The sequence below is a fragment of the Coregonus lavaretus genome, assembly GCF_964263955.1.
Source record: "Coregonus lavaretus genome assembly, chromosome: 2".
Lineage (NCBI taxonomy): Eukaryota > Metazoa > Chordata > Actinopteri > Salmoniformes > Salmonidae > Coregonus > Coregonus lavaretus.
In genome coordinates, this window is record NC_139989.1 from 54756258 (window position 1) to 54782177 (window position 25920).

The 25920-nt window shown below is 43.0% G+C and overlaps 4 protein-coding genes across 5 annotated transcripts; 2 read left to right on the plus strand and 2 right to left on the minus strand.

Moving 5' to 3' along the window:
• Positions 1 to 856: 856 nt before the first annotated feature.
• Positions 857 to 7136, minus strand: LOC311104135 (ankyrin repeat and SAM domain-containing protein 4B-like; the record flags this gene model as incomplete). Its single annotated transcript, XM_084145818.1, has 2 exons — positions 857 to 2081; positions 6976 to 7136. 2 exons carry the CDS (start codon positions 7134 to 7136, stop codon positions 920 to 922), a joined length of 1323 nt encoding a protein of 440 aa, XP_084001944.1. The 3' UTR covers positions 857 to 919.
• A 2264-nt stretch (positions 7137 to 9400) lies between these two features.
• LOC311102638 (peroxisomal membrane protein PMP34-like) lies at positions 9401 to 13799 on the plus strand. Its single transcript, XM_084144003.1, has 9 exons — positions 9401 to 9709; positions 9914 to 9974; positions 10244 to 10310; positions 10670 to 10824; positions 11057 to 11173; positions 11275 to 11420; positions 11533 to 11628; positions 11834 to 11916; positions 12065 to 13799. Exons 1-9 carry the CDS (start codon positions 9635 to 9637, stop codon positions 12210 to 12212), a joined length of 948 nt encoding a protein of 315 aa, XP_084000129.1. The 5' UTR covers positions 9401 to 9634; the 3' UTR covers positions 12213 to 13799.
• Positions 13800 to 14690: 891 nt separating this feature from the next.
• LOC311102627 (decapping and exoribonuclease protein-like) lies at positions 14691 to 20657 on the minus strand. Its single transcript, XM_084143996.1, has 7 exons — positions 20596 to 20657; positions 17684 to 18183; positions 17177 to 17403; positions 16721 to 16940; positions 15942 to 16077; positions 15680 to 15774; positions 14691 to 15540 (listed from the first exon to the last, which is right to left on the minus strand). Exons 2-7 carry the CDS (start codon positions 18175 to 18177, stop codon positions 15387 to 15389), a joined length of 1326 nt encoding a protein of 441 aa, XP_084000122.1. The 5' UTR covers positions 18178 to 18183; positions 20596 to 20657; the 3' UTR covers positions 14691 to 15386.
• LOC311102649 (inactive serine/threonine-protein kinase 19-like) lies at positions 20635 to 25920 on the plus strand. Of its 2 annotated transcripts, none has more exons than XM_084144011.1 (7): positions 20635 to 20795; positions 21008 to 21106; positions 21210 to 21355; positions 24113 to 24348; positions 24732 to 24829; positions 25024 to 25171; positions 25655 to 25920. In XM_084144011.1, exons 1-7 carry the CDS (start codon positions 20789 to 20791, stop codon positions 25695 to 25697), a joined length of 777 nt encoding a protein of 258 aa, XP_084000137.1. In that variant the 5' UTR covers positions 20635 to 20788; the 3' UTR covers positions 25698 to 25920. The 2 variants fall into 2 exon arrangements, with proteins under 2 accessions (XP_084000137.1, XP_084000138.1); XM_084144012.1 differs by having other exon boundaries at positions 20679 to 20795; positions 25672 to 25796.

Consider the following 25920-nt stretch of genomic DNA (forward strand, 5'->3'; position numbering starts at 1 on the left):
TCATGGCACATTACAGTTCTGCATGGTATTGATCTACTTCATCAGTGATTCAGCAAGTGCCAAAAAATCCATAGTCAGAGAACATTAATGCATGCAACTCATATGGAATAATTTCACAAAATGAATTTTTAATGTTGATACAAAGGAATAAACAATAATTATTTTCATTGTTCCTGTGTAAGTGAAATAGAGAGATACCCTTTGATCAACTGATTAAAAAACGTTATTCATTTTGGTTGTCATAAAAAAATCTATCAATGTACAAATCACAGCAATTAAAATTCACATACAAGATGGCACAACTGAATTAATCACAATGTCGTCACCTTTCTATCAATCATCAAAAGAGGGAACAAGAAAATCAAGATCAGAACAGTTTCCATTTAATAGGCTCTTACATTACATCATTATTCAAAATTAGTTGTGTGTTTCTCAGAGACATGCCAATGAGAGCATGCAGCTCAAATGGTGTTTGAAATCTGGCAGTGTTTCTTCCTTCTTCCTTCATTAATTGGTATTGCAAGATGGTGGTGGTGGTTGTGGTGGTATTATTGCCACTCCATTAATCTAAATGGCATTCCTGCTCAGTTCAACCATCTCCCATTTTCTCGTCACAGTGCCAGGCTTATCCAGCCTATTGAACCCCATTGTTTTGGGGTAATCAATGCTAACGTTAGTCTGCGGCAGCTATAGCAAAGTAATGACGGGCTGCAGTCTCTCCTGGCCCATTGACTAATTCCAAGATAAGAGAAAGATTCAAGAATTTGTCTTTAAAGGATAGAAAACCAGGATATTTATTTCCACTTCAAACTCTCAACTTCTTTCATTCAAAGGTATTGTCACTCTACATCCTCCTACTTGCATCCATCCTACTTGCTCCATTCAGCCATATTCAACCACCTCCAATATCATAATTTAATCACAGAAAGCTGTCCTTGATGGCGCCAGGTTTCTCCAGTGCACTTTTCCGGCGAGCGGCGGCTTCCAGGATCTTCTTGCGGGGCCCCAGTTGGATGCGGATGCCCTTGAGGTCGTTGTCGGAGCAGAGCATCAGCGCCTCCAGGTCCAGCTGTTCGCGGGTGAAGGCTGGGGAGAAGTCTGGCAGGGAGATGGATGAGAGGAAGGCGTCCAGCGGGGAGGTCTCCTCATCCTGGTCGTCATCCAGGCCTATCTCCTCCTGGTTCCAGGGCAGGTCGCTGTCCTCCTCGTCCTCAACAAAGCCTGTGTCCTCCCCTTCTGTGTCGAACCCCTCCCTGCGGATGAGGAAGCCCAGGTTTTCATTGTTCCCGCTGGGGAAGTCATCGGGCTCTATCCCCATCTCCATGGAGAAGTTCTTCCTGAAGACCATGTTCCCCAGGCCGGGCCGTTTGAAGATGGACTCCTTGGCTCCTGGGCCATCTCCTCCCTCGTCATCGTCATTAACTTCATCATCCGCAAATCTTCTAATCCCTTGGTCCTCTTCCTCCTCGATCTCGTCCTGCTCGGAGAAGACGCCCATGAACTCGGGCTTCCCAGAGAGGGTGCCGTTCTCCTGCTTGACGAAGATTACGTTCCCATCCCCTCCCACCTTCTCCGTCGTTCCTTTATCCTTTTTCCCGAATACCCTCTGGAGCGTCCCCTTCGACCGGGCCGTGAGCGAGCCCGAGGTATCGGAGGCGATCAGCTTGGAGAACTGCTCGTTCACACTGTTGATGGTGCCTGTCTTGGAGAACGACGGAGATGCCATGCTGGCCTCTGACACTGACCCTCGGTACATTTTATCCATCTTGCTCTGGTGTCTCTTCTTGACCCTCTCACACAGCTTCACCCGCGTTTCCGCCTCTTTGGTGGCCTCCTTCTTCAGCCTGGCCACTTTCTTGGCGTTCTGGATGGTCTGCTGCGATGCGGCGCTGTCCAGGAATCGCACGCAGTCCATGCGGTCGCGCGATGCTGCCACATCCATAGCTGTGTGGAAGTCGTTGTCCTGGGAGAAGAGGTTGGCGCCAAAGTTGACCAGGAAGCTGAGGATGTGCATGTGACCGTTGGTGGCGGCGTGGTGCAGTGGCGTGTTGCCCCAGATGTCGCTCCTGTTGGGGTCCCCTCTGGAAGAACACAGAAACATCTGTCAATCAATCAACCAACCAATTAACCAACCAACCAATCATACATTTCTAAGACACAAGATTGGATCAAATATGTTTTATCTCTGTGACTTCTGTTCAGCTTTGGCTTATCGTTGTAGGTGTGTAAGGTATGCAGTTGGACAGGTTTTATGTTGTAAGTCAAAAAGTGAGTACATGAGTACATGGACAAAGTTGCACAGCTGCGAAGGAAAGCCTTTGTTCAACTAGGAACACTGACTTTGGTACATTTGCTTTTGGATTATTCCACAGTTTTTCTGTGTGTATTGTTTCTCTAAACGCTGATATGACAGTATTGATTCCTGATTTGAAGTTATGGAACTCATTGTCTTGATAATTTGTGTAATCGTAGGCAGTTTTTAAGTACACGTAACTGTGGATCATTTGGCCAATATCGCTTGTTTATTGATGGTGCTGGCAGCGCCCAGTCGGAGGTTTCTTTCTCTTTCTACTCTTGGATCTGAACGGGTCTCTAGGATCTGAACCGGCACTGGTCTGTTTGTGTCTGTTTTTCCACTGGCCTTTTCGGAACGGGTCTGACTGTCCTCGGGTCCATTCGGAACGGGTTGCTGTTTTTTAATTGATTTTAGATGCATTTCGGGTCGGGTGGGAAAGCCACGGATCCATTTCAGAACTTTTTGGTCCCGTGAAGACCTCTACCTCAAACCCGGTATCAATGTTGAGGATATGAGAATGGAATGGTTTAGACTCCCCCACCCAGGCACTGCTGTCCATCTTTACCAATACGGAAGAGACAACTATAAGGATCAGATGGTCTCCTACAGGGGAAGGACAGCACTGTTTAAAGATGAACTGAAAAAAGGCAACACCTCCTTGAAACTGACCAGGGTACAAGGCAATGATGGTGGATTTTTGCAAATGCTTTACTAAGGCAAAGTCCGGGTATGATGATTTCACCGTTCAAGTCCGTATTAAAGGTAAGGTTTCATTTTCTGTCAAATGCAATAACCTATACAGTCTACCTCTATAACATGTATTTATTTTCTCAAAACCTCACTTCAGTATTTTAAATCCTGTCTACCCTCGTGTCTGTAGCTGTTGGATCCCAGCCAGTGATCTCAATTGAGGCACTGAGAAGGGTAGCCATTGTTCTGAGGTGTGAATTTATGGGCTGGTATCCGGGAGAGTGAGGGAACCAAGGGAGCCAAATGATATGGTTGGTATCCAGAGATATAAAGGAACACTGAGGGATTCTACTCTGCCAAACTAACAGCAACCGATTTTCTATGTATTGTTCAACAGAGCCAAATGATATGGTTGGTATCCAGAGATATAAAGGAACACTGAGGGATTCTACTCTGCCAAACTAACAGCAACCGATTTTCTATGTATTGTTCAACAGAGCCTGCTCAATGAAATGATGAAGACAGAATTTCACGTCCCTAGTCAGCTTTTCCGGTGTGTTAAGTACATATATGAAGATGAAAATCATGAAGGGATATTTTGAGGATGCTCTCTAGTGTTTATCTTATTGGTTGCTTCTACTGTGATTGGACTATCTGTGACCATCGTCCGTCTAAATATAAAGGATCAAGTTAAACAGCAGTCAGATGACAACATTCAGGAAAATGAAAACCTCACCAAGGAACTACTTGTAGTCAAAGATGAATGCATTTTAGCTCATGGTGAGCGAAGGGGTCTCATTCAGGAGAGGGATCACATCGAAGAAGACCTCAACAATCAGCTGAAAAACCTAACTGAGGAGCAGGATCAGATCAAAGATGACCTCAATCGTCAGCTGATTGTACTCAATAATCAGTTAGACTTTGTGTACAGGAAGGGGAGTCAAGATCTTGAAACCATCCAAAAACATGCAGTGGATGTGACTCTAGACCCTGATATGGCACATCATCGTCTCATTCTATCTGAGGATGGGAAACAAGTGGAACATGGAAACATACATCAGACATTGCCTGCCAACCCAGAGAGGTTTGATACTTTTCTCAGAGTTCTGGGAAAGGGGGGCTTTTCCTCAGGGAGATTTTACAATGAGGTGCAGGTTAAGGGGAAGACTGAATGGGATTTAGGAGTGGCCAGAGAGCCCATCAACAGGAAGGGGATGAGAACAGTGAGTCCTGAGGATGGATCCTGGATTTTGTGGCTGAGGAATGGGAATGACTACATGATTCTCACTAACCTCCCTGTCTCGCTCTCCCTGAGAGAGAAGTTCCAGAAGGTGGGGGTATTTGTGGATTATGAGAAAGGTCAGGTCTTCATCTACAACATGGAGGCCAGGTCTCATATCTACTCTTTCACCGGCTGCACCTTCACTGAGAAAAGATATCCCATCTTCATCCCCTGTGGTAAAGATGATGTTAAAAACTTAACCCCACTGATCATCTCTCCTGTAGACGATACTGACACTGACTGACTCTATAATGGATGTCACTGCCGGACCATTTTGAACAAAGCAGGGCAAATTAACTGTTTTAAGAGTGATTACTTTTGCTTCTCAGTTTGAGTGACCTGTAATTTGTTTATCATTATATCTTTTGCATGGAGGTTTACAACTTCGGGAGAAATGTAAATTCAAACCGTATTATTTGTGACAGTGAATAACGTGAAACGTGTTTTCTGTATTTTTAAGGTATTTTTAAGGATACTGATCATCTCTCCTGTAGACGATACTGACACTGACTATAATATTGTGAAAAACCTATATCTACACAGTCTATAAAACGTTAGGAACACCTTCCTAATCTTGAGTTGCACACCCTTTGCCCTCAAAACAGCCTCAATTTGTTGGGCATGGACTCTACAAGGTGTTGGAAGCGTTCCACAGGGATGCTGGCCCATGTTAACTCCAATGCTTCCCACAGTTGTGTCAAGTTGGCTGGATGTCCTTTGGGTGGTGGACCATTCTTGATACACACGGGAAACTGTTGAGCATGAAAAACCGGTGTGCCTGGTACCTACTACCATACTCAAAGGCACTTAAATCGTGTGTCTTGCCTATTCACCCTCTGAATGGCACACATACACAATCCATGTCTCAATTGTCTCAAGGCTTAAAAATCCTTCTTTATCCTGTCTCCTCACCTTCATCTACACTGATTGAAGTGGACTTAACATGTGACATCAACATGGGGTCATAGCTTTCACCTGGATTCACCTGGTGAGTCTATGTCATGGAAATAGCAGGTGTTCCTAATGTTTTGTCCTCTCAGTGCGTATAGCGATGTATACATATTAACACAGATGTCCATATCAACCTGTATCTAACAATGCAATATAATGAACAACACTTAAACTAATTAATGGGTCATTAATTGATGTTGTATAATAGTATTCCTATAAATAAATGAATGAAAAAGCCCTGTCACCAACGCTATACTCATGAAGTACAAACCAACCCTACCTTATGGGTTAATTGGTAAGCCATTAAGAATGAAAGTCCTCCCTATGTTCCATCACTACCTCTATAAAACTCCCGATTGCAGTATCTTAGCAACAGGTGATCATAAAACCGAGTTTGTTGCAGTACATCCCACTGCTGACGCCCAACATGGAAATACGCTGCTATGATCACAAAGATGAAATTTGGGTCACAGAATTTACCACTGCCAGAGTATGATAGACATCATTCCAACAATTTTGTAAAAATATACACTGAGTTCAATGTTGTGTAAACTTCATAATCCATTGTTAGTGTGCTTCAATTAAATAATCAAGCAATTGGTCTTGGTTGTCATCTTGACAGAAATAAATAAGAGAGATGAAAATCAGGTCTGTTTTTTTCCTGCAGTATGAAAGCAGGGGAAAGCTGTTAGGGAAATGAAGGGCTCTATTGTTTGTCATTAATTACATGATTCCCCTTGGCTGATTAACTATTTGGCTCTGCTCATGGGAAAATGTGGTCTAAAAGGCTGTGGGGGGACGGTTTCAGAGTGGCATGCATGTCTAATGTACAAAAAGAACATGGATGAAATGTGACATGGACATACAGTACATTGTAGAATATAGTTAAAATCAGTCACTATTTGAGGACAATGGTTTTAGTTGATAGAGAAACCTATGAGGTTGAGACCCATGAGACACAGCTAACGGCACCTCTCTCACCTTTGAATCCTGAATGAGGATAGTCTCTAGTAGGTTTATGGGCATCAGGAATGAAGTGTTGGGCATTCCTTCTATCACATGAATTAACAATAAAGCCCACCTTTGCTCTTCGATCAAGTGTTTGTTTTGGAAACGAGCAGCAGTCCTGGGAATAGGATCAGCATTAGGCCACTTCCAAACTTTTATCCTTCAACTGCAGAAATGTATCCCTCCTAACAAAACATGTGTCATCAATATTAAAGGAGATCAAATATTACAGTATTCATTGGATTGGTACTATAGGTTTAGTGACTATTGTTGTAGGTTACTGGAGGAAACCTTTATTATTGTGTTTTAGCAACTCATCAATGTAGATTTGTGATTGGAAATATCAGTCTTCATATGAGGAAGAATTCAGAAAGGTACTGACAGTAATGGACAAGGACTACATCTAGGAAGATGTCAAAAGGCCAACCATAACCTATAGCTTCTGTCCTTCCTCCTTGTGTCAGGCAGAGTTTCTGCTATTTTTTCATTGGATTAGAAGTAAATTGATCTAAACATACATAGGGTAAATTAAATCAAAAGAGGTCCAAATAAATTCACATTCTAATAGTTTAAAATGAGTTAAATCAGTTATGAGAAAAATCATTTCTGAATTTGGTTTCAATTGATTGTCATTAGTGATTGTAAAAACTTCACAATAGGCATATATTGCTAATATGCCACTAAAAAGATTTTGGGGTGTTAGGAATGGGAAGGTAGGCTATGACTTCTGAATATCAATTGCACTCACCCTCGGCTACATATAAGTTGAAGGGCCTCGGCGTGTCCATGAAAAGCAGCCCATAGCGTAGGCGTCATCCCGTCCTCGTCCGGAGTATTCAGGTCTTTCCTGGTGGCCTCTTTCAAGAGGTCCAGGTAGCCATCGATCGCTGCTTTGTGGTACCTAGACATGTTTACTCTGGGTTTAGAACACTACACTGTGAAAAAAGGCACGTCTTTTAGCAGAAGAAGTCTGGCATTTTGTTCTTCCTTCCAGCACGTTGGAGCGCAACAATTGCGCATTGGAGATGTGAGTGGTTTGGTCAGAGCGCTGGGCGTCATCATATCCGTGGAACTCACTGCCATAAAACAAAAGCAAAGTCCATTTGCGATTTTCATGCTGTCCCATTGAGGAAATTCAATAATCTACAATGGATATGCCGAGAGAAGTTATTAGGCTACTGTATAGGCCTAGGTTACAAGTTGCTAAATGATGGAATGGCAATGACAGAGACAATATATAGTCAACATAGGCTCAATGAATTGTGCATCTATATCTCAAGTAGGCTTTTATTAATAAAATGTAATGAGGTCATAAAACAGGACAGTGGCCATACCTGGCTGGGCGCGACAGCCGTATATAGGGAGGTCGTTATTTGCAGATGATGGGGCCTCATGGAAGAGGGGAAGAAATGTGCCATACATAGTCAGGAAGGTACAGGAAGCAATTGATGAGGTAGAGCGGTGGGCATTAATGTGGGGATTCAGGTTCTCTATAGAGAAAACTCAAACAGTGTTCTTTACCAGGAGGAAGGTGGGAGATTAAGTATGCTTGAGGTTATGTGGGAGAAACTTGGAGAGGGTGGGGGCCTTCAGGTTCCTTGGGATATACTTTGACACTAGACTGACCTGGGCAGAACACGTTGAGAGAGTGGTGGGAAAGTGTAAGAAGGTGCTAAATGTGATGCCCTGTCTGACGGGGAAGGAGTGGGGGGCTGAGCGTTCCTCATTGAAGAACATGTATGTTGCATTGATCCGATCTGTAATAGACTATGACAGTATAGCATATGGTTCGGCAGCCCGGATCTCATTGGAAAGATGTCATACAGGGACAAGGACTCAGAATATGTAGTGGGGCGTTTCGGACATCCCCAGTGGCTGCATTACAGATGGAGATGGGGGATATGCCATTGCAGGTTAGGAGACAGCAGCTGGCAATGAATTATTGGATCTACCTACAAGGACGTCCTGCGAAAGGGATTTTACAGGCATGCTGGGAACATGAGCTAAGACAGAACACAAGCTTTGGGTAGGTGGGTAATACCCAGGCGAAGGAGATGGGACTGTATGGAAGGGAGTTTAGCACAACGGTAGCTATTTCTGTAAATCCACCATGGCTACTCCCGCCTCCAGTAGTTGATCTAGAAGTGTTGGAGAGACTACAAAAAGATAGGGAGAGTGTTGATCCATCTGATTTGTTTAAGAGACGTCTGGATACTGTGTATCAGGATTTTGTGGCCATTTACACAGATGGTTCAAAAGATCCAAGGACAGGACGTACTGGGTCAGCATTTGTAGTGCAGGAATGTGGGATGGAAGTCAGGAAACGTATTACAGATCATCTGGCTGTATATACGGCCGAGCTGATGGCCCTACTGTTGGCCTTGCAGTGGGTAGAGGAAGTCAAACAAGACAGAGTAGTTATTTGCTCTGATTCATGTGCAGTGTTAATGAGTCTCCAGTCCTTTAGCTCACGTAGCAGACAAGACCTGCTTTATGAGGTGCTACAAACCCATGGAAGGATTCAAAAGATGGGTATACAGATAAGATTTACTTGGGTCCCAGCCCATGTGGGGGTGGAGGGGAACGAGGCAGTAGATGTACTGGCTAAACAAGCACTTAGTAGTGGGGATGTTGAAGTTGAAGTTTCAATGAGCAAGGCAGAGGCAAAAAGACTGATATATACTGTGATGGTGCAGAGATGGCAGGAGCAGTGGAATAGAGATAATAAGGGAAGGCATTTATTTCAAGTACAGAGGAAAGTCGGGGAAGGGAGGACGGCAGGAAGGGACAGAAGAGAGGAGGCTATTTTTTTAAGATTAAGGGTGGGACAGCCAGTTGAATACGACATTAAATGTGATAGGAAAGCACCCAACAGGAAAGTGTGATTATTGTCAGGAAACAGAGACCGTGGAGCATGTATTGCTACAGTGTGAGCAGTATCAGAGGGAAAGAGAGAGGATTAGATCTAGTATGAGGGAGAAGGGGATACAGGAAATTAGTTTAAAGAGTATATTGAGTAGAACGTCATTAGATATAGTCTCAAATATTTTGTTATCTTTTTTAAGAGCAACGGGGCTGGTAGGTAGGATTTAGATTATCCGTCTCTGGCCCACACTCCAGTACAGTAGGTGGCAGTAATGCACCATAACGTTGGATGCCAACCGCCGATAAACCCCACTGAAGAAGAAGAAGAAGACACAACGAAATTTGCCTTGTTTATGGCACTGTCAGAGCACACAAAAGTCACTCAGCCACTCAACATGGAATGACAGCTGGTAAACTTACTCCACCACAACCAGTCTCACGGCGAAACTCGACCACCGCTTGTTTGAACGGGGTGCACTGCGGTCGCTGACAGATTTGGCTTTAGTACTAGCTCGAAGGTCTGCGGCCCTAAAGAATCAGAGATGTCCGACAATGCTGCATCGGCGATCAGCCTTCTGTCGTATGAGACACTGGTACACGCCGTGGCAGGTGCAGTGGTAAGGACATCTCAATGTAGTTTACCTATGCATGAACAGTCCTTTTATAATAAGACTTCTAAAACGTTCGAATAGCTACACTGAAATGTCACAACCGGTGCCACTAGCTAGTTTGTTAGTTAGCATACTGTGTCAGATTGTATCAACTTTTTGAATTTGTCGTGTAACTTAGGTTTAACTATCTCATAATGCATTTGTTTCTAGGGTAGCATGACGGCGATGTCCGTCTTCTTTCCTTTGGATACAGCAAGGATCAGACTTCAGGGTGAGTTGTAGAGTAATTGATTATCAGCAGTCAGTATATACCACCATCTTTGTTGTCAGTGTGGCCATACTTGTCTGCTATAACGTTGGACTCTGCACCCAAGGGTCAGTGAGTTCACAAGGAGATAAGTGATGGATATATAGAAGTGGAAACATTGACAAGCGAGACCTTACCACTGCATGAGCATACCAGAGCTGCAGACTACTTACAATGTTACAATAATACAAGAAGGATAACACTCCCTTTCCTGCCTTCGTTGTCTGTTGCAGTGGATGAGAATCGGAAGTCCAAATCCACTGTCATTCTACTGGCTGAAATAGCAAAGGAGGAAGGCCTGTGAGTATTGTATGGAACTGTACACATACTTTAATACAATTTATAATCCACATTAGTTTGATTTGAGTAGTTGACTGGAAAGGCAAGCTGGCCTCGTACCACTGCATACAGGGCTTCCATTGTGCTGTTGTACCCATAGATCCAGAATAGAGTAGTAGAATGGCATTCCTTTTAGTTCAAAGGAATGTTCCATGATATGTCCATTCCACCCATTGTATTTCTATGACTACTTTTATGTGTCGGGACAGGAGTTTTTCTCAGTCAGATCACATGCACAGGAAAAACTCCTTGTCCTGGGTTCCCATGGCCCAACGACTAACTATGCTGATTTCCCTGGTCTCTCTCCTCTCCCCTCCCAGGTTGTCTCTGTACAGAGGCTGGTTCCCAGTCATCTCCAGTCTGTGCTGCTCCAACTTTGTCTACTTTTACACCTTCAACACGCTGAAGCAAGTCATGGTGGGTAACCAGGGCCGGTCCAGACCGGGCAAAGACCTCCTCATGGGCTTCATCTCAGGTAGGAGGACCAAACAGAGACCTTTTAGTGGTAATGGCCAAATTGTCACTGTCAACCATTTCAAACCTACTGACACCTATTTAGATGGACTCTATCATTGTTGCAGTTATATTAGGGAACGGGAGTCTGAGAGGCGATAAACAGAGAGATTAATTGAAGAAAGCAGATTTGACCTCCATATTGAAATGTATTTAAATGTCTCTCTGTTTCCCGTGTTTTGTTTCTCCCCCAGGGGCAGTGAACGTGCTCCTGACCACGCCCATGTGGGTGGTCAACACCCGGCTCAAGCTGCAGGGGGCAAAGTTCAGGAACGAAGACCTCCAGCAGACCCACTACAGAGGCATCTTTGGTGTGTGTCTGTCTGTTTTTGCTATTCACTGTTGTCTCTTTTCAGTACCAATAAAATTGTGACTTACTATCATCATACAATGTGTGTGTTTTCCATTGCAGATGCTTTCTCGCAGATCATAGCCAGCGAGGGAGTGGGGACTCTTTGGAACGGTACACTGCCTTCTCTGATGCTGGTCTTCAACCCTGCAGTCGTGTTCATGTTCTATGAAGCCATGAAGAGGAGAGCAGGCCGAGGAGGGAGGAAGGTGAGAGAGGGAAGGAGAGGAGGAGGGAGCCAGCTTTGACACCTCTGTGGTGTATCTGAGTGTCAGTCATGCTGAAAGTTTAAGCCTTTGTTTTGTTTTTGTCTGCTCCTAGATTACATCAGCAGAGATCTTTCTCATTGGAGCTGTGGCCAAGGCCATCGCTACCACGGCAACGTACCCCCTGCAGACCATCCAAGCCATTTTAAGGGTAAACAAATACACATGCACACTTGTGTATATATAAACGCACACACCTGCTAACTGAACACTCATAGCAGTGTTTCCCCTACGTTACCCATCAAACAGTGTCCAATATCATGATCACGTGTCCTGCTCAGTAAAAGAAGTCCATCATATTTCCTGTACTCACAGCTCATTTTGTTGATTAAACTACTGTCTTTCTCTCCCCCCAGTTTGGGCAGCACAAAGCTGAGGGCAAGGGAGGTCTACTGGGCAGCCTCCGAAACATAGTCTACCTACTTATGGACAGAATCAAGTGAGTAGATCACACACACAATGGAACTCTTGCATCTCAACAGTCTGACTACAGCAATGTGGTTGGACATTTTCAGACCGTCTTGTGCCAATGAGTGCATCTTGTGTTGATCCATCAATATGTTCCCTCCCTGTCCTCTCCCCTGCAGGAGGCATGGTGTGCTGGGCTTATACAAAGGCCTGGAGGCCAAACTGCTCCAGACGGTACTAACGGCAGCCCTCATGTTCGTGGTGTACGAGAAGATCACCGCAGCCACCTTCAAGGTCATGGGCATCAACAAGAAACTGAAGCACTGAGGTGTGAGCTAGGACACCTAGCCCCTAGACCTCAACCTGCACTGGCTATACAACAGTGGTCACCACCCACCCTGGTCCTGGAGAGGAGCTTGTAGGGTGTGTGCGGGTTTTGTTCCTGCCCAGCAATGAAACACCTGGTTCAACGTTCAGATTGACCTATAGATATTACAGAGTATCTGGAACTTGATTCAAGTGTGTTAGTGCTGGGTTTGAACAAAAGCCTACACACCTGTCTCCAAGATGAGGGTTGGTGACCACTGGGCTACAGACTCCCCATCCCAACCTCCCTCTCCTCATTCCCAACATACACATTTTACATTTTTACATTTTAGTCATTTTAGCAGACGCTCTTATCCAGAGCGACTTACAGTTAGTGAATACATTATTTTAGTTTTTAATTTTTTCAATGTTTTCTTTTGTATTTTTTTAAATATTTTTCTGTTGTTTTTGTATTTAATTTTTTTATACTGGCCCCCCATGGGAATCGAACCCACAACCCTGGCGTTGCAAACGCCATGCTCTATCAACTGAGCTACCTCCCTGCCGGCCATTCCCTCCCCTATCCTGGACGACGCTGGGCCAATTGTGCGCCGCCCATGAGTCTCCCGGTCGCGGCCGGCTGCGACAGAGCCTGGATTCGAACCAGGATCTCTAGTGGCACAGTTAGCACTGCGATGCAGTGCCTTAGACCACTGCGCCACTCAGGAGCTAAAACCAGAGATGGTCTGTCTCTCCTCTCTCTTCCCCTTACACTCAGGGGTTTATTCCATACACAGTATTCACACCTGTCTTCCCTACGCTGCCACTATGGGTGAATCTCTCTGGAAACGGTTGTACGTGGTCTTGTAGGAGGTGGCATAACTGTCTGGCATATGCATTCTGTGGCAATTACTAGGATTACACTTTTTTATTATACCTGAATGAATGGCATTACATTTGAATCTTTTTCTACTGTCAGTTATGCTTTCTCCACCCCTATTACTTTGGAGTGCTGATAAGAACTATCAGCTTTACTAGCCAACTCCTTTTGGTTTAGACATTGACTTCCCAAATAGTTGTTTGGCAAGCAGATGCCAAAAAGTGTTTCTGCTGTAGTCAACTGACTAGTAACACACAAGCTAGTTAAGAGCAATATTCTCAAGAACCTTGAGGGCTTGAGTGAAGCATCAAGTCATTTGCACACATGACTGTATTATATTTAAAACTCTGTATATGTCACAGTGCTCCTTCAGCCCTGCATTAGGACCACTGTGAACCCTTTCCGGAGAGATGTTACTGCTCTTGAAAGGTAGGTGTTGATTTCTCAGCTGGCTGTGACAGTTTGGTGCCTATGTGCTGAATGGCCAAGCAGATCAAACAAAGGCTATCTGTGGTACTATTGGCACAGGACAGAAAAAACATGGGATGCTATGAGAGTTTTGTATGACTTGAGTTTCCTGAGTCGTCATACATTATGTCCATTCGCGTCCAATACAACAAACATATCTTGGCTTCAATGACTTACTAGAAGGGGATCCCATTTATTAATTTTTTTACTCCTGTGTCATAATTACCTTGTATTGCCTTTAATGAAGCCAGTTAACCATTCCTCACATCAGTCTTATGATTTAATTCAGAATACAATAACCATTATTCTAAGTGCTTCTCTTATTTAAAGGAGTTTTCCCCAACCACCTAACAAGGAAAAACTCTGGGCCCTAGTTATTATTAAAATACTGATTTACCATAGGATTTTAACCTAGAAGAACATCTGCAAGACAAAATATTTATTTAGGGTGTCAGTATTAGATGAGTGTTACGTCATGTTTCACAAAACTGTTCAGTCAGTTTTACCAGTTTTGCTGTTCAACAGGTTCGTGTTCATTAGGCACCAACCGGACTGAAACAGGGAGGGACTACATGGACTTGTCAAATAAGAAACACTCATTTTCATTTTACGTTGCATTAACGTTTTCTGTTGCGTGCCCTAATGAACATAACCCAGATGAAAAGGAGAGTTGGTTGGGTCTATCTAGAGAAATTTGATAAATACTTTTTAATAAAACAGAATATTTATTTTTGTAATATCAAACCTATTTAAGTTTGGACAAATAATAAAATATTCTTAATCTCTAGATGGTGCTTAACATTTTTTCAAATCGAAACACATACTATGAATTTTTCCATGCTATCTTGGAATATATCTTGTCTACTTTACTTGCACAGAACATGTGAAGGGGTTTATATTAAAATCTAAACTAGTTAAATGAAAATGGGCCAACTAGAAGAATCAATACATGTACATTTGGGAGGGATAATTATAATTGCACTGCAACATTTTGAAACCTATGTGATGTTCTCATGCATTGTCACTGTTCACTGGAATTCTTGAGATTGTACTTTCTTTATGCCAAGTGCCTCCAAATCTAGGAACTAGCAACTGTGATGGACCAGATCTGTTGATAGCACTGTAAAGATGGATGACACACATCGCATACTGACTGTGCTGATTTTTAACAAAATTTAATGAATTAATGTACTTATTTTCAGGACATGATAACTTATTGATATACCCATGGGGTTAATAATAATAAAAGGTTTGATTGGGAAATGAAACATCTTGTTATGGAAATATTATTCAACAGTTTGAGCAGACACTTCAAACCGCAACTGTTACATTCAAATCACTGAATTTTGTAATTTAAAAAAAGATACACATCAGAGATGAGGTGAAAAACGTAAATACATCACTTTAAAAAAGATGGCACAACCCATCAGGAAATACATGTTTTCAACCTGGACACCATATGTGAGAATGTCCCAAAAGCTGGTTTGTGAATGCTGATCCACACTATATAACTCAGCCACTCTGGGAGGAAAATGGAAGTTCAATAAAAGGGGTTTCTTTATAGTCGTCAACCGACCGGTCAGAACCCACCTACTCCTTCAGGGTGCTTGGTGTGTTTCTACCTCATTATCATAACAGGTTTCAGTGTTCAAGTATTGCTTGAAGTCCATACTGGTCTAAGGTGAAAACCTGGGCCTGTATGCATAAAGCGTTTCAGAGTAGGAGTGCTGATCTAGGCTCAGTTTTGTCAACTAAATCATAATGAATGGGATGAGGGAACTGATTCTAGATCAGCACTCCTACTCTGAGACACTGTGAATACGGGCAATTGTCAGGTTTGTTCTGAATCAGGTCTGAGGTGGGTGGTGGTGGTGTGTCTCACGACTGGTTGAACTGGTCATCTCCCTGACGTACCAGTCTGGTAGGAAGGAGTACTGAGAGTCTCTGTGGATGGAGTAGGTGACGTCTCGGTGTGGATCCCATGAGAACAGGTGCACCACCCTGAGAGAAAGAAATAACATAGTTAACTAGAGTCAGAACGTTTCTAGGGAAACTCGACTGCATGCAATAGCAAGTTCTCTTAAGCTTAAAAAAAAAAAAAAAATACTGTAAAAAGATTCTTGACCATATCAAGCATCACCTGGGATTGTCTTCTGTGACCACACTCTTCACGAAGGACAGGAATTCACAGCAGAAGTTCATGCAGACAGTTGGCTTCCAGCAGTTGGTTTCATTCTATATGAGAGAATAGAGACGACCACTTAGGACAAACACGCATGCACATTGTTTTTAAACTCACAAAATAGGCATCCTATATTTCTCAGACATACTGGGTTTCTGGTATGAGACTTGTTACAAATGTGTATGTTCTTTTTCACAAGAAAATAAAACCCGAACTGTACCTTGATAAGCTGAGATATCTTGGAGATGTGGTAAGTCTCCACAGACACAACCACTCCGTCATGATCACGGAAACCGGCTACGATTCGCGGCACCCCAGGAAGAAAGGACTGGGCCCACCACTTTAGTAGTTTAAACCTGGATGGAGAACATACACAAGAGAAAACACACATTTTCACTCTCTTGGGAAAATGTTCCAACTGAAGAACAACCAACCTGTGTATATTCATCAGCCAGTCTTTACCTGACAGTGACAACAGAGCTGGTTACTGGGCAATTCCATGGTAACAGAATTACGCTGAGACTCTGATTTTTCACTTTAAAATGTATGTATAAAAAAAACAATTTAAAAGTTTAACAAACCATTCAACTCTATGCACAAAGACTACTTTAAGAATTTCCACAGAAAATGTTACAAAAACACATTTACAGGAAGAACTGTGCAGATACAAAGTTTGGTAACAGAATAAAACTGAGGAAGATTTTACCGTAATTATGTTACCAAACTTTGCACCTGCACAGTTTTTCAAGTAAATGTTTTTTTTTACTGTGTAAATTGTTCAATATAGTCAGTGTTCATAGAGTTGTAGGGTTTGTTAAACTTTGAAATCAATAGCTTTTGTTTGGTATACATTTTAAAGTGAAAAATCTGAGTCTCAGCCTAATTCCATTAACATGGAATTGCCCTACTGCAGATATCCAGAGATATAAGATATAGATGTGCAATCATCTCCATAATAGGGCAGTAGGGCTAGTGTAGAGTGTATCTGGGATAGATTACCTGTGGAAGTTGCTGCGTTGTTTGGGGGTGGAGATTTCCAGTGAGGTCTTCATCTCGATGTAGCAGGCTGGAGGAGACGGGGCCTTGGGGTCTTTGTCCCGACAGTCCACCTCGCCAGAGAACAGCAGTCTGTGCTCAGCTAGCCGGGTCTGGACCACAGTGCAGAAGGCCTCGTTGGTGTTCACAACCCCACCTGGATCTGGAAGACTCCGGGCGTCATCTGAAAGAAGATTAGAGACATTTCAAAACCATCCAAGGCTTCCAACTAGCATCCCAAGTATGAGAAATATCATGCATGTCTGGGTGTAGGTTATTCAGGTACTGTACACCAATCTCAAGTCATATTGATATAAAACCATCAAAAAAAACGATCAGCAATCAACCATCTGAAAGTAGTCCACCACAACATAACTCAGTGCATACAGCAAAAGAGGAATACAAGAAGCCATCCTCTACCTGCACAGGTGTACTGTTCAAATTTGTACCCCCAGTACATCATCTCCTCGTGCCTCTCGGTGCGGTTCTCCCGGTCCCGGCGTGCAGCCTCGGTCTCCACCTCACTGATGTACAGTGTCCCCCCCATCCTGGTCACAGCCAGCAGCCAGCCCTCCCGGGTCTCATAGGGCGTGGTCAACAGCTTGGTCAGGTGGCCGCGCCATGTCACAATGTCTACACCTAATGCACTGGTAGGAGAGGTCGATCAAAGAATACATGTCCGACAGAACACAATATAGTCCCAGTCATTCCTGGTGACTGGGAATCACAGGATTGACTGAGGATATTGAGTGTGTGTATATTGAATATTGTGTCCATCACAACTGATCCCATTCTGAAATGTTTATGGCCTTGATGACTGACGATTAGTGGGCCTATATCTGTATAACTAGACAGAAAAGTGTTGCTATTGATGAATATTGTATCAATCAAAATAACATCTCTTAAACTGCCACTAGTGGTGCTTACCATGGGGAAGAAGAAGCAGCTGTGTCCTTCGACTGCAGCTTGGACCTGTTTGCCAGGATCCATCTGAGGATGTGGTCCAGTTTCTCCTTCACCCTGTCGTCCCTCTTGACGAAGCGGCCCCTGTACCCGTCCCTCAGGTCGAAGTTAGGACAACTCTTCTCTGGCTCCATGTAGTAACGCAGCTGCCGGGCGTCGTTGAAAAACCTGCGCTCAGAGTCCAGGGAGAAATTTCCCACCTCCACAGGCTGTTTGTATAAGGGGAAGTCTCTCTCGTACAGCTGTCGTTGTACGCTCAGGCTCTGGGTCGGGGGGCTGGATGGAGGTGTTGAAGGGCCAGCCTGGTGATGGTTCTGATGACCGGGTCTGAAGCGCTTGTGTTGGAAATGACCTCTCCCACTGTCATCCATGTCTCTCTTGAATGTTGACTGGTGGTTGTCGTGGTGATTGGAGTTTGGATGTTGTGGTCTGTGGTGGGACTGGTGGCGTTGGTCCATGGTGATCTAGGAAGAGACAAATATATCTGGTTATTAACAATTAAAATAACAACCTCAGTCTGTGTCTGACTCAATCTCTTCCAATCTTTCCTTTTTGTATATTACTCCTAATTAATGGCCCAGTGCAGACAAAACGTGAAATTAAAAAAATGATAATGCCCTTTTAGCTGTTTGAAAAGACCGCCTGAAATGTCAGCTTGTTTAGGTGGGATGGAGTTTTAGCCTGCCTGTTGACATCACCAGGCGGTAAATTAATTAATAAACCAATAAGAAAGAGACTTCCAAACCTGGGGCAAAACAGACGGGGTTGGCTTAGATTGTTGACAGGAGGAAGGATGGCGGAAGCAGACACTGATGTGGATTGTGAATCTAATGGCGGTAGAATCAAGGTGAATTTGAATATTGTCCAAAAGAATGGAAAACAAAGCAAAGTAGTGTACAGTGCTGAGAATGTCCCTTCGTACCTAGTAGGAGTACGGTTTGTTAATGATGAGCAGCTGATCGGATTACCAATTTTGAAGACTCCATTTGATATATCCAAACTGGTGGAGAGAGTGCTGGGTAAAGTGAAGGCTGTGAGGATCACAAGAGGCGGGCTTGTTTTGATTTTTTGTACTTCTGCGGATCAGAAGGAACGTGTGTTGCGTCTCACCCAATTTGATAAGTTTCAAGTGTCGTGTGTGTCTCTTCAGAACAGGGCACCCCTCAATGGGTTAATATCTAGCGTCTCGTGGGAAGTCGATGTTGAAGAGATTAAAAATATTCCTGGAGTGATTGATGCACGTTGGATGAATCGTGTGGTGAATGATGAAAAGGTGAAGAGTATCTGTTCTTTTGTTTTGTGATATGGAGTCTCTCCCTATGCAGTTGGGGTATATTAACTACAGAGTCAGAGGATTTATCCCAAGACCAATGTAGTGTGATCACTGTAATGCTTTTGGACATGTTTCAAGTGTTTGCAGAACGGAAAAGCAGAGATGTCCAAGTTGTGTAAAAGCTCATGTCATGTGTTTTAAAAGTGATGTAAATGTTGCAATTGTGGTGGGAACCATGAAGCCACGTCTTTGGAATGCCCGACAAGGGTGAAAGAGAATGAGGTGGCCAAAGTCAGGGTTGTCCAGAGCATTTCATATGGAGCGGCTGTTAAAAGGGTTGAGGGTTCGAATGGTGCTCCTGAAGAGTCCATGGTGGTGGATAGGCCTTCACTGCAGGCTGCAGGGGTTGCCTTTCACCAGCAGGACCCATATATTGTAAAGGTTAAGAAGGTGGACTTTGTGGCCTATATAGCTATGGTGATTAATAGCACTGCCAAGGTGGAGAGAAGGTCCAGGAAAATAGATATCATTGTGGATGCGGCGGAGGAGTTGCACGGAGTATTGTCACAAGCCGTACCACCCTCTCAGGCCTTAGTGCTTGAGAAGGGAGATATTGAGATTTGAAGGAAGGAAGAAGTGGGAGGTTTGGTTTTGTCAATGTACCATTTTTATTTGGGTGGATTAAGTTTGTTTTCCCTATCACGTATGGATTTTGTTTTTCAACCATTCCAGCTGGTGGCGGCAATACACCTTTTGGGGTTCTAGTCCGCCATAAAACCCACAGAAGAACAACATGAACAAGAAGAAGAAGAGTTCCAAACCTCTCTGCCAATAACAGCTAGTTTTCCCCCTCTCCACTCGTAGCAAAATTCTTGCTTGAGAAATGTATCTTTGCTAATAAGCTATTTTTGTTTCTATTTGACCATTTAATTCAAAACAATCACAGTAAGGTACTTAATTGTTACTCAGAAATGATTTGATATTGAGATAAAAAAGAAAACGTCTGCATTGGACCTTTAACTGATCTGGAAGAACAGGATGGATAGATGGAGAGCCAGAATGGGTCAATCACATTGCTTTCTCCAATTATTCATGGACACTGCAGTCTTTCTAGAAAATGTTGAAACATTGCTCTCCTTTGGGATGCAAACCACAGAAGTAGGCTAGCTAGCTAGCTACTAACATACAGTATACACGAATGACACACAGACCCACAACACACACTGGACCCACCCTTTCGGCCACTGCTGTCTCATATGACTAAATTAGGTAGCTATGTGGGCTAGACAGGTAATATCACTGTATTGGTTATTACATCAATGCTGTAATAGATGTTACATTAGACGTAATAACAGATGTTTTATTTATTATTACACTACCCTCCAGTCAATGAAACTTCAGCTTTGCGAATGCATGGCTAGTAGCAGTCTAGCGAGCTAGTTAACGTTAGCTAGCTAGCAGTTGATGTAAATGCACAGTGATATTAGTAGCTAGCTGTTGTCTTCAACAGCATGCATGCTACATTATGTTATTCATGCTGCTTTCTATGTTTTGATAAAGCAAAGCCGATACAACCCATTTTGCAAAATGTTAATTTACTCACCACCGTCTTAATAGCTAGCTAGCTACTTCTGTTTTGCAGGATGTGTAAAAGTTGACCCCGACCGATAGGTGGCGGTATGTTTCGGAGTTGGGTGCTGTCTGTTGTCATTCTGACAGTATAATTTTGGCCGGTGTATGTTCAAACGATTTGAAAATCTTGTTTGACGAGGAGTTGCTCCAACAATGCTTACTTTATGTCAGGTATGGACATCCATTTTATTGCTAGTGAATAAATAATAATAGCCTTATTATAAAGTTTACTCCAGTGAAATAAATGAGCTTCTAGCCATTTGGCTAACGTTAGCATGCTGCTGTCTGTGTCTTCATAACAACAAATAGCTACTGTAACTAGCCACTAACGTTAGCAGTCCACAACGATTGTTAATGTCAATTTATGTTTCCATGCCTCTCAGTTATGAACAGAAAACGGGCCCTTATATCAGACACGTTTAAAGTGAAGAAACGAAGAATTGGCAATGAGAAGCAGTTTGGAGCTGTCAACAATGGAGAAGGTGCCTTTTCTCAAACATAAATGTAGCTAGCTTGCTAAATGTGTCAGTGTTTAGTATGTTTGACTTGTTGTCCGTCTCCTTTGTTGTTCCTGTCTTCTCCCAGAGGGACCACTGGACGTCAAAGCCACCCTGCAGGACCTTATGACATTATTCCCACGCAAACTCTTCAATGACGCCCTTCCACAAATTGTCCTAAAACACCAGCTCTACAGCATACACAATGATAGGACCCAAGTGGACAGGCAGCTGGTAAGCCCAATGAATATTGCTGGAGCAGTGTTCTTCAATCCTGGTGGTCTCAATCAAATATGTTAGTACTGGGCACGAACAAAAACCTCCACACCTTGTTGGTCTCCAGGGCTGGGTTTGAAAAACACTGCTAGTCCTGGAGAAATATTCACATTTGTTGTAAATTTAGACTTGGTTGATCCCTCTATATCAGGGGTGTCAAACTCATTTTAGCTCAGGGGCCACATGGAGGAAAATCTATACCCAAGTGGGCCGGACCGGAAAAATCATGGTATACTGTATATAACTTAAAAACAACAACTTCAGATTGTTTTCTTTGTTTTAATACGATCAACATACAACATAAAGCTGGAGCCTGAGGACAGTGTGTCCAAAATAGTACAAGCACAACATCACTATTAATCATAAAACACGTCAAGTTTATTTGAAAATTCTAAAGAAAAAGAACACACAAACACACAATGCCTCAGTGATTAACAGAAGTATATCACAGATCACATAACTATATCAGGGTGTCATTTCTCAGGCAGAAATGTAGATAAAAATAATGAAATCCTGTTCCCCAAACAAGTGCAAGAACCACAGAGTCAAGAATAGGTTAAATATACAAATAAAATAAAAACAATTAAAAACAATAGCACATCAACATAAAAACATATAAACATAAAGCTGGAGCCTGAGGACAGTGTCCAAAAGCACAACATCACTATTAATCATAACACCTCAAGTTATTTGAAAGTTCTGAGGACAAAGAACACACAAACACACAATGCCTCAGTGATTCACAGAACTGTTTCACAGATCACAGAACTATATCAGGGTGTCATTTCTCAGGCAGAAATGTAGATAAAAATAATGAAATCCTGTTCCCCAAACAAGTGCAAGAACCACAGAGTCAAGAATAGGTTAAATATATAAATAAAATAAAATCAATTAAAAACAATAGCACATCAACATAAAAACATATACTGTAAACATAAATCTGAAAGCGTTGCTCAAACTGCCGTAACAGTCCCGTTATTTTATCTTTGAACCGCTTCATGTCTGCCACATGTTGGGTCGCGCACACATTTTTCTGACAGGGGAAGTGAGCTGCATCACCACCGGCAAGTTGCGTCTCCCACAATGACAGCTTCAACTTGAAAGAACGTATGCTGTCATAATACTGCGTGACAACTTTGTTGCGCCCTTGCAGCTGTTTGTTCAAGTTATTCAGGTGCTCTGTAACATCCACCATAAATGCAAGGTCCTGCATCCATTCTGCGGAATGAAATTCTAACACTGGTTTGCCCTTTTCTTCCATGAACTGTTCAATTTCTTCTCGTAAATCAAAGAAACGCCTCAGCACAGCACCTCGGCTTAACCATCTTACCTCAGTGTGGTATGGCAGGCCATAGATGTGGTCTTTCTCTCTGAGAAGGCTGTCAAACTGACGGTGATTCAGGCTTCTGGATCGGATGAAATTAACAGTTTGGATGACCACCTTCATGACGTTATCCATCTTTAATGACTTGCAACACAAAGCCTCCTGGTGCAAAATACAGTGAAAAGTCAAAAAATCACGTCCTCCATTTGCAGATTGCACTTTCTCTCTGAACTTTGTCACAACGCCTGCTTTTTTCCCGATCATTGAGGGCGCACCATCTGTAGTCAGGCTGACAGCGCGGGAACAGTCCACTCCGACCCTGTCCAGCGCGCCGACAAGTGCGGTAAAAATATCAGCTGCTGTCGTTGTATCTGTCATCGGCACCAACTCCACGAACTCCTCGGTGACGGTCAATGTGTCATCAACTCCGCGGATGAAAAAATGGCCAGTTGTGCAACATCTGTAATGTCCGTGCTTTCATCAATTGCAACTGAAAACGCAATAAATGACTTTACTTTTTGCTTCAACTGGCTGTCCAAATCCATTGAAAGATCGGAAATCCTGTCTGCAACTGTGTTTCTTGTCAGGCTGATATTTGCAAAAGCCTGCCGCTTTTCAGGGCACACAATCTCCGCTGCCTTCATCATGCATGTTTTTACAAATTCACCCTCACTAAATGGTTTTGAAGCCACTGCGATTTCATTAGCAATGAGGTAGCTAGCTTTCACTGCAGCGTCACTGATGTCTCGGCTGTGAGTAAACACAGACTGCTGTTTCTTCAGACCCGCCAACAGTTCATTCACCTTCTCTCATCTCCGCTGTCCTTGAAAGTTGTCATATTTGTCGGCATGAAGACTCACATAGTGGCGACGAAGGTTATATTCTTTCAGCACTGCAACATGCTGTGAACACACCAAACATACAGCTTTCCCATTCAATTCCGTGATTAAATAGGATGACCATTTTTCTTGGAACACTCTGCACTCTGCGTCCACTTTTCTCTTTTTTGACAGAGACATATTGGGGCAATGAGGGTGCCAAAGCACATAATGTTAAAAGTAGAAGCCGTAATAAATATCGAGGGCAAAACAAAGTAGCTCATTGGCTGCACGTGCTTGACCTACTTGCTCTGCCCCGGTATAAACAGTTTGCTTGCTTAACACAATTGCTATTGCGCCATCCAGTGGACGCAATTGGAACAGCAGTTTATTTTATTGAAAAATTGCAGCGCATTTTTATACTTTACAAATGTTTTTTTTTTTTTTTTTTTTTATCATCTCGCGGGCCGGATTAAACCCGTTTGCGGGCCTGATCCGGCCCGCGGACCGTACGTTTGACACCCCTGCTCTATATTAATGTCCAAAATCTCATTTTCCTCATCTCTTTGTTAGAGTGACTTGAGGGAACAGGGGGAGCTGTTGATGTTCCAGTTGGGCTTTGACGCTGAGGCCTTTGGGTTGGTGTTCGCTGCAGACTACAAAGCTAAAGTCCTGGCCGGGGAGGAGGGGAGAGGGACACGGGGCACAGTGGAGAAGTTCCTGGAGAAAGTGCTGCCCTCTTGCAACGACCTGAGCTTCAACAAAGACACAATTCTCAAGGAGTTTCTCTTCACAGACTCAGAGATAACGTACGAGAAAAAGCCTTTTTCCCCCTCATATCTTGGTCACTTTGTGTATTGAAAGTCTTTGTTTGAATGTGTTTCTTCTATTCTATTAATGCGTTTCTACTATAGCTGGTTTGTCAGACACAGATTAAGCCTAGTCCTGGACTAAAAGGCTATTTCAATGGAGATTCTCTATTATACATACTTTTTAGTCCTGGTCTAGCCTTGATCTCTGTCTAGGAAACCAGCACTGTGTGTAAGATTTTAAATGTTGTTTGAGAGGGGGGTCATTTTGTCCTATGCTGCATCTTATTCTTTTCATGTATCTGAAAGTATCTGTTTGGATGCGTTTGCTCCATTTGTAAATGAGTCACAAATAACTTGTGCTATTTCCCACCCCCACCCAGGCAACTGGTGAAGTCGGGGGTTCTGACTGTAAGGGACGCTGGCAGCTGGTGGCTCTCCATCCCCAACTCTGGCAGATTCACCAAGTACCTAATACAGGGTCAGCCACCAAACAAAGGAAGCTAGCTACATAGACTTATACTGTCTAAAACGATCACTTTTCCTCATAGATAATTAATTGGAATGATCTGTTTTGTGGACTCTGACTTGAATGTACACATTCCACATTGAGTTATTAGCACTTCTTTGCTAATGGAGTGTTGACAGTTTACTCTCTTCCTCCCCCTGACCCAGGTCGTAAAGCTGTTTTGGGCATGATTAAGAAGTCCAAATATAATGAAGTCTTAAAGGCAGAGCTGGAGGAGAGACAGACCAACTCACAGGTTAAATTCCAGATCAAGTACCACATCCATGACATCATTGGTGCAGAGCTAGTAGAGTGGTGAGACTGGTTTTCATGTCAGTAGGACCAGGAGTTTTCCCTGAACATAATGACAATCTTGCACGCACACACCCACCACTTATGCTGCTGCCATATTGTTTACTATTATTATTTGTCCTGCTACGTCGCTTTCTCCTAATCTCAGCATACATGTACATATCTACCTCAACTAATCCAGTATCCCTGCACATTGTACATCTGGTACTGGCACTGACCCTGACCCTGTATACAGCTTACATGTTCCTTTTTTCCTCCTGTGGCTTTTTAGTTATACTATTTTGATATTGACTGAATACTGGAAAGGGCTTGCAAGTTAAACATTTCACTGTACTTGTGCATGTGACAAATAAACAAATACAACTTGAAACTTGACCTGACCACGAAAAACTCCTGGGGCGTAGCCATCAACTATTCTTGTCGACTGAAGTGAATCTAATACAATTTGTCATGCTGTACCCAACTGACCAGCTCTTTTTTTTTTAGTATACCCACAACTTCAGGAACATTGTTACGGTGTGTGGACTAATGAACTCAACTGACTGAATGGATACAACAACCTGTTTCATGGAAGAAACCCTCAGAGCAACTGAACATAATGAGTGGCCATGTTACACCAAATTAACCTGTGGTTAATCATTTGTTATTGCCTTGTTTTTGTGGAAGTTTTTTCTGCCAATTGTACAAAGTGAAACCTTGTAGGTTGATGAAATGCCAATGGTGTAAAATAAAACCTTGTCTGGTTTGTAAAT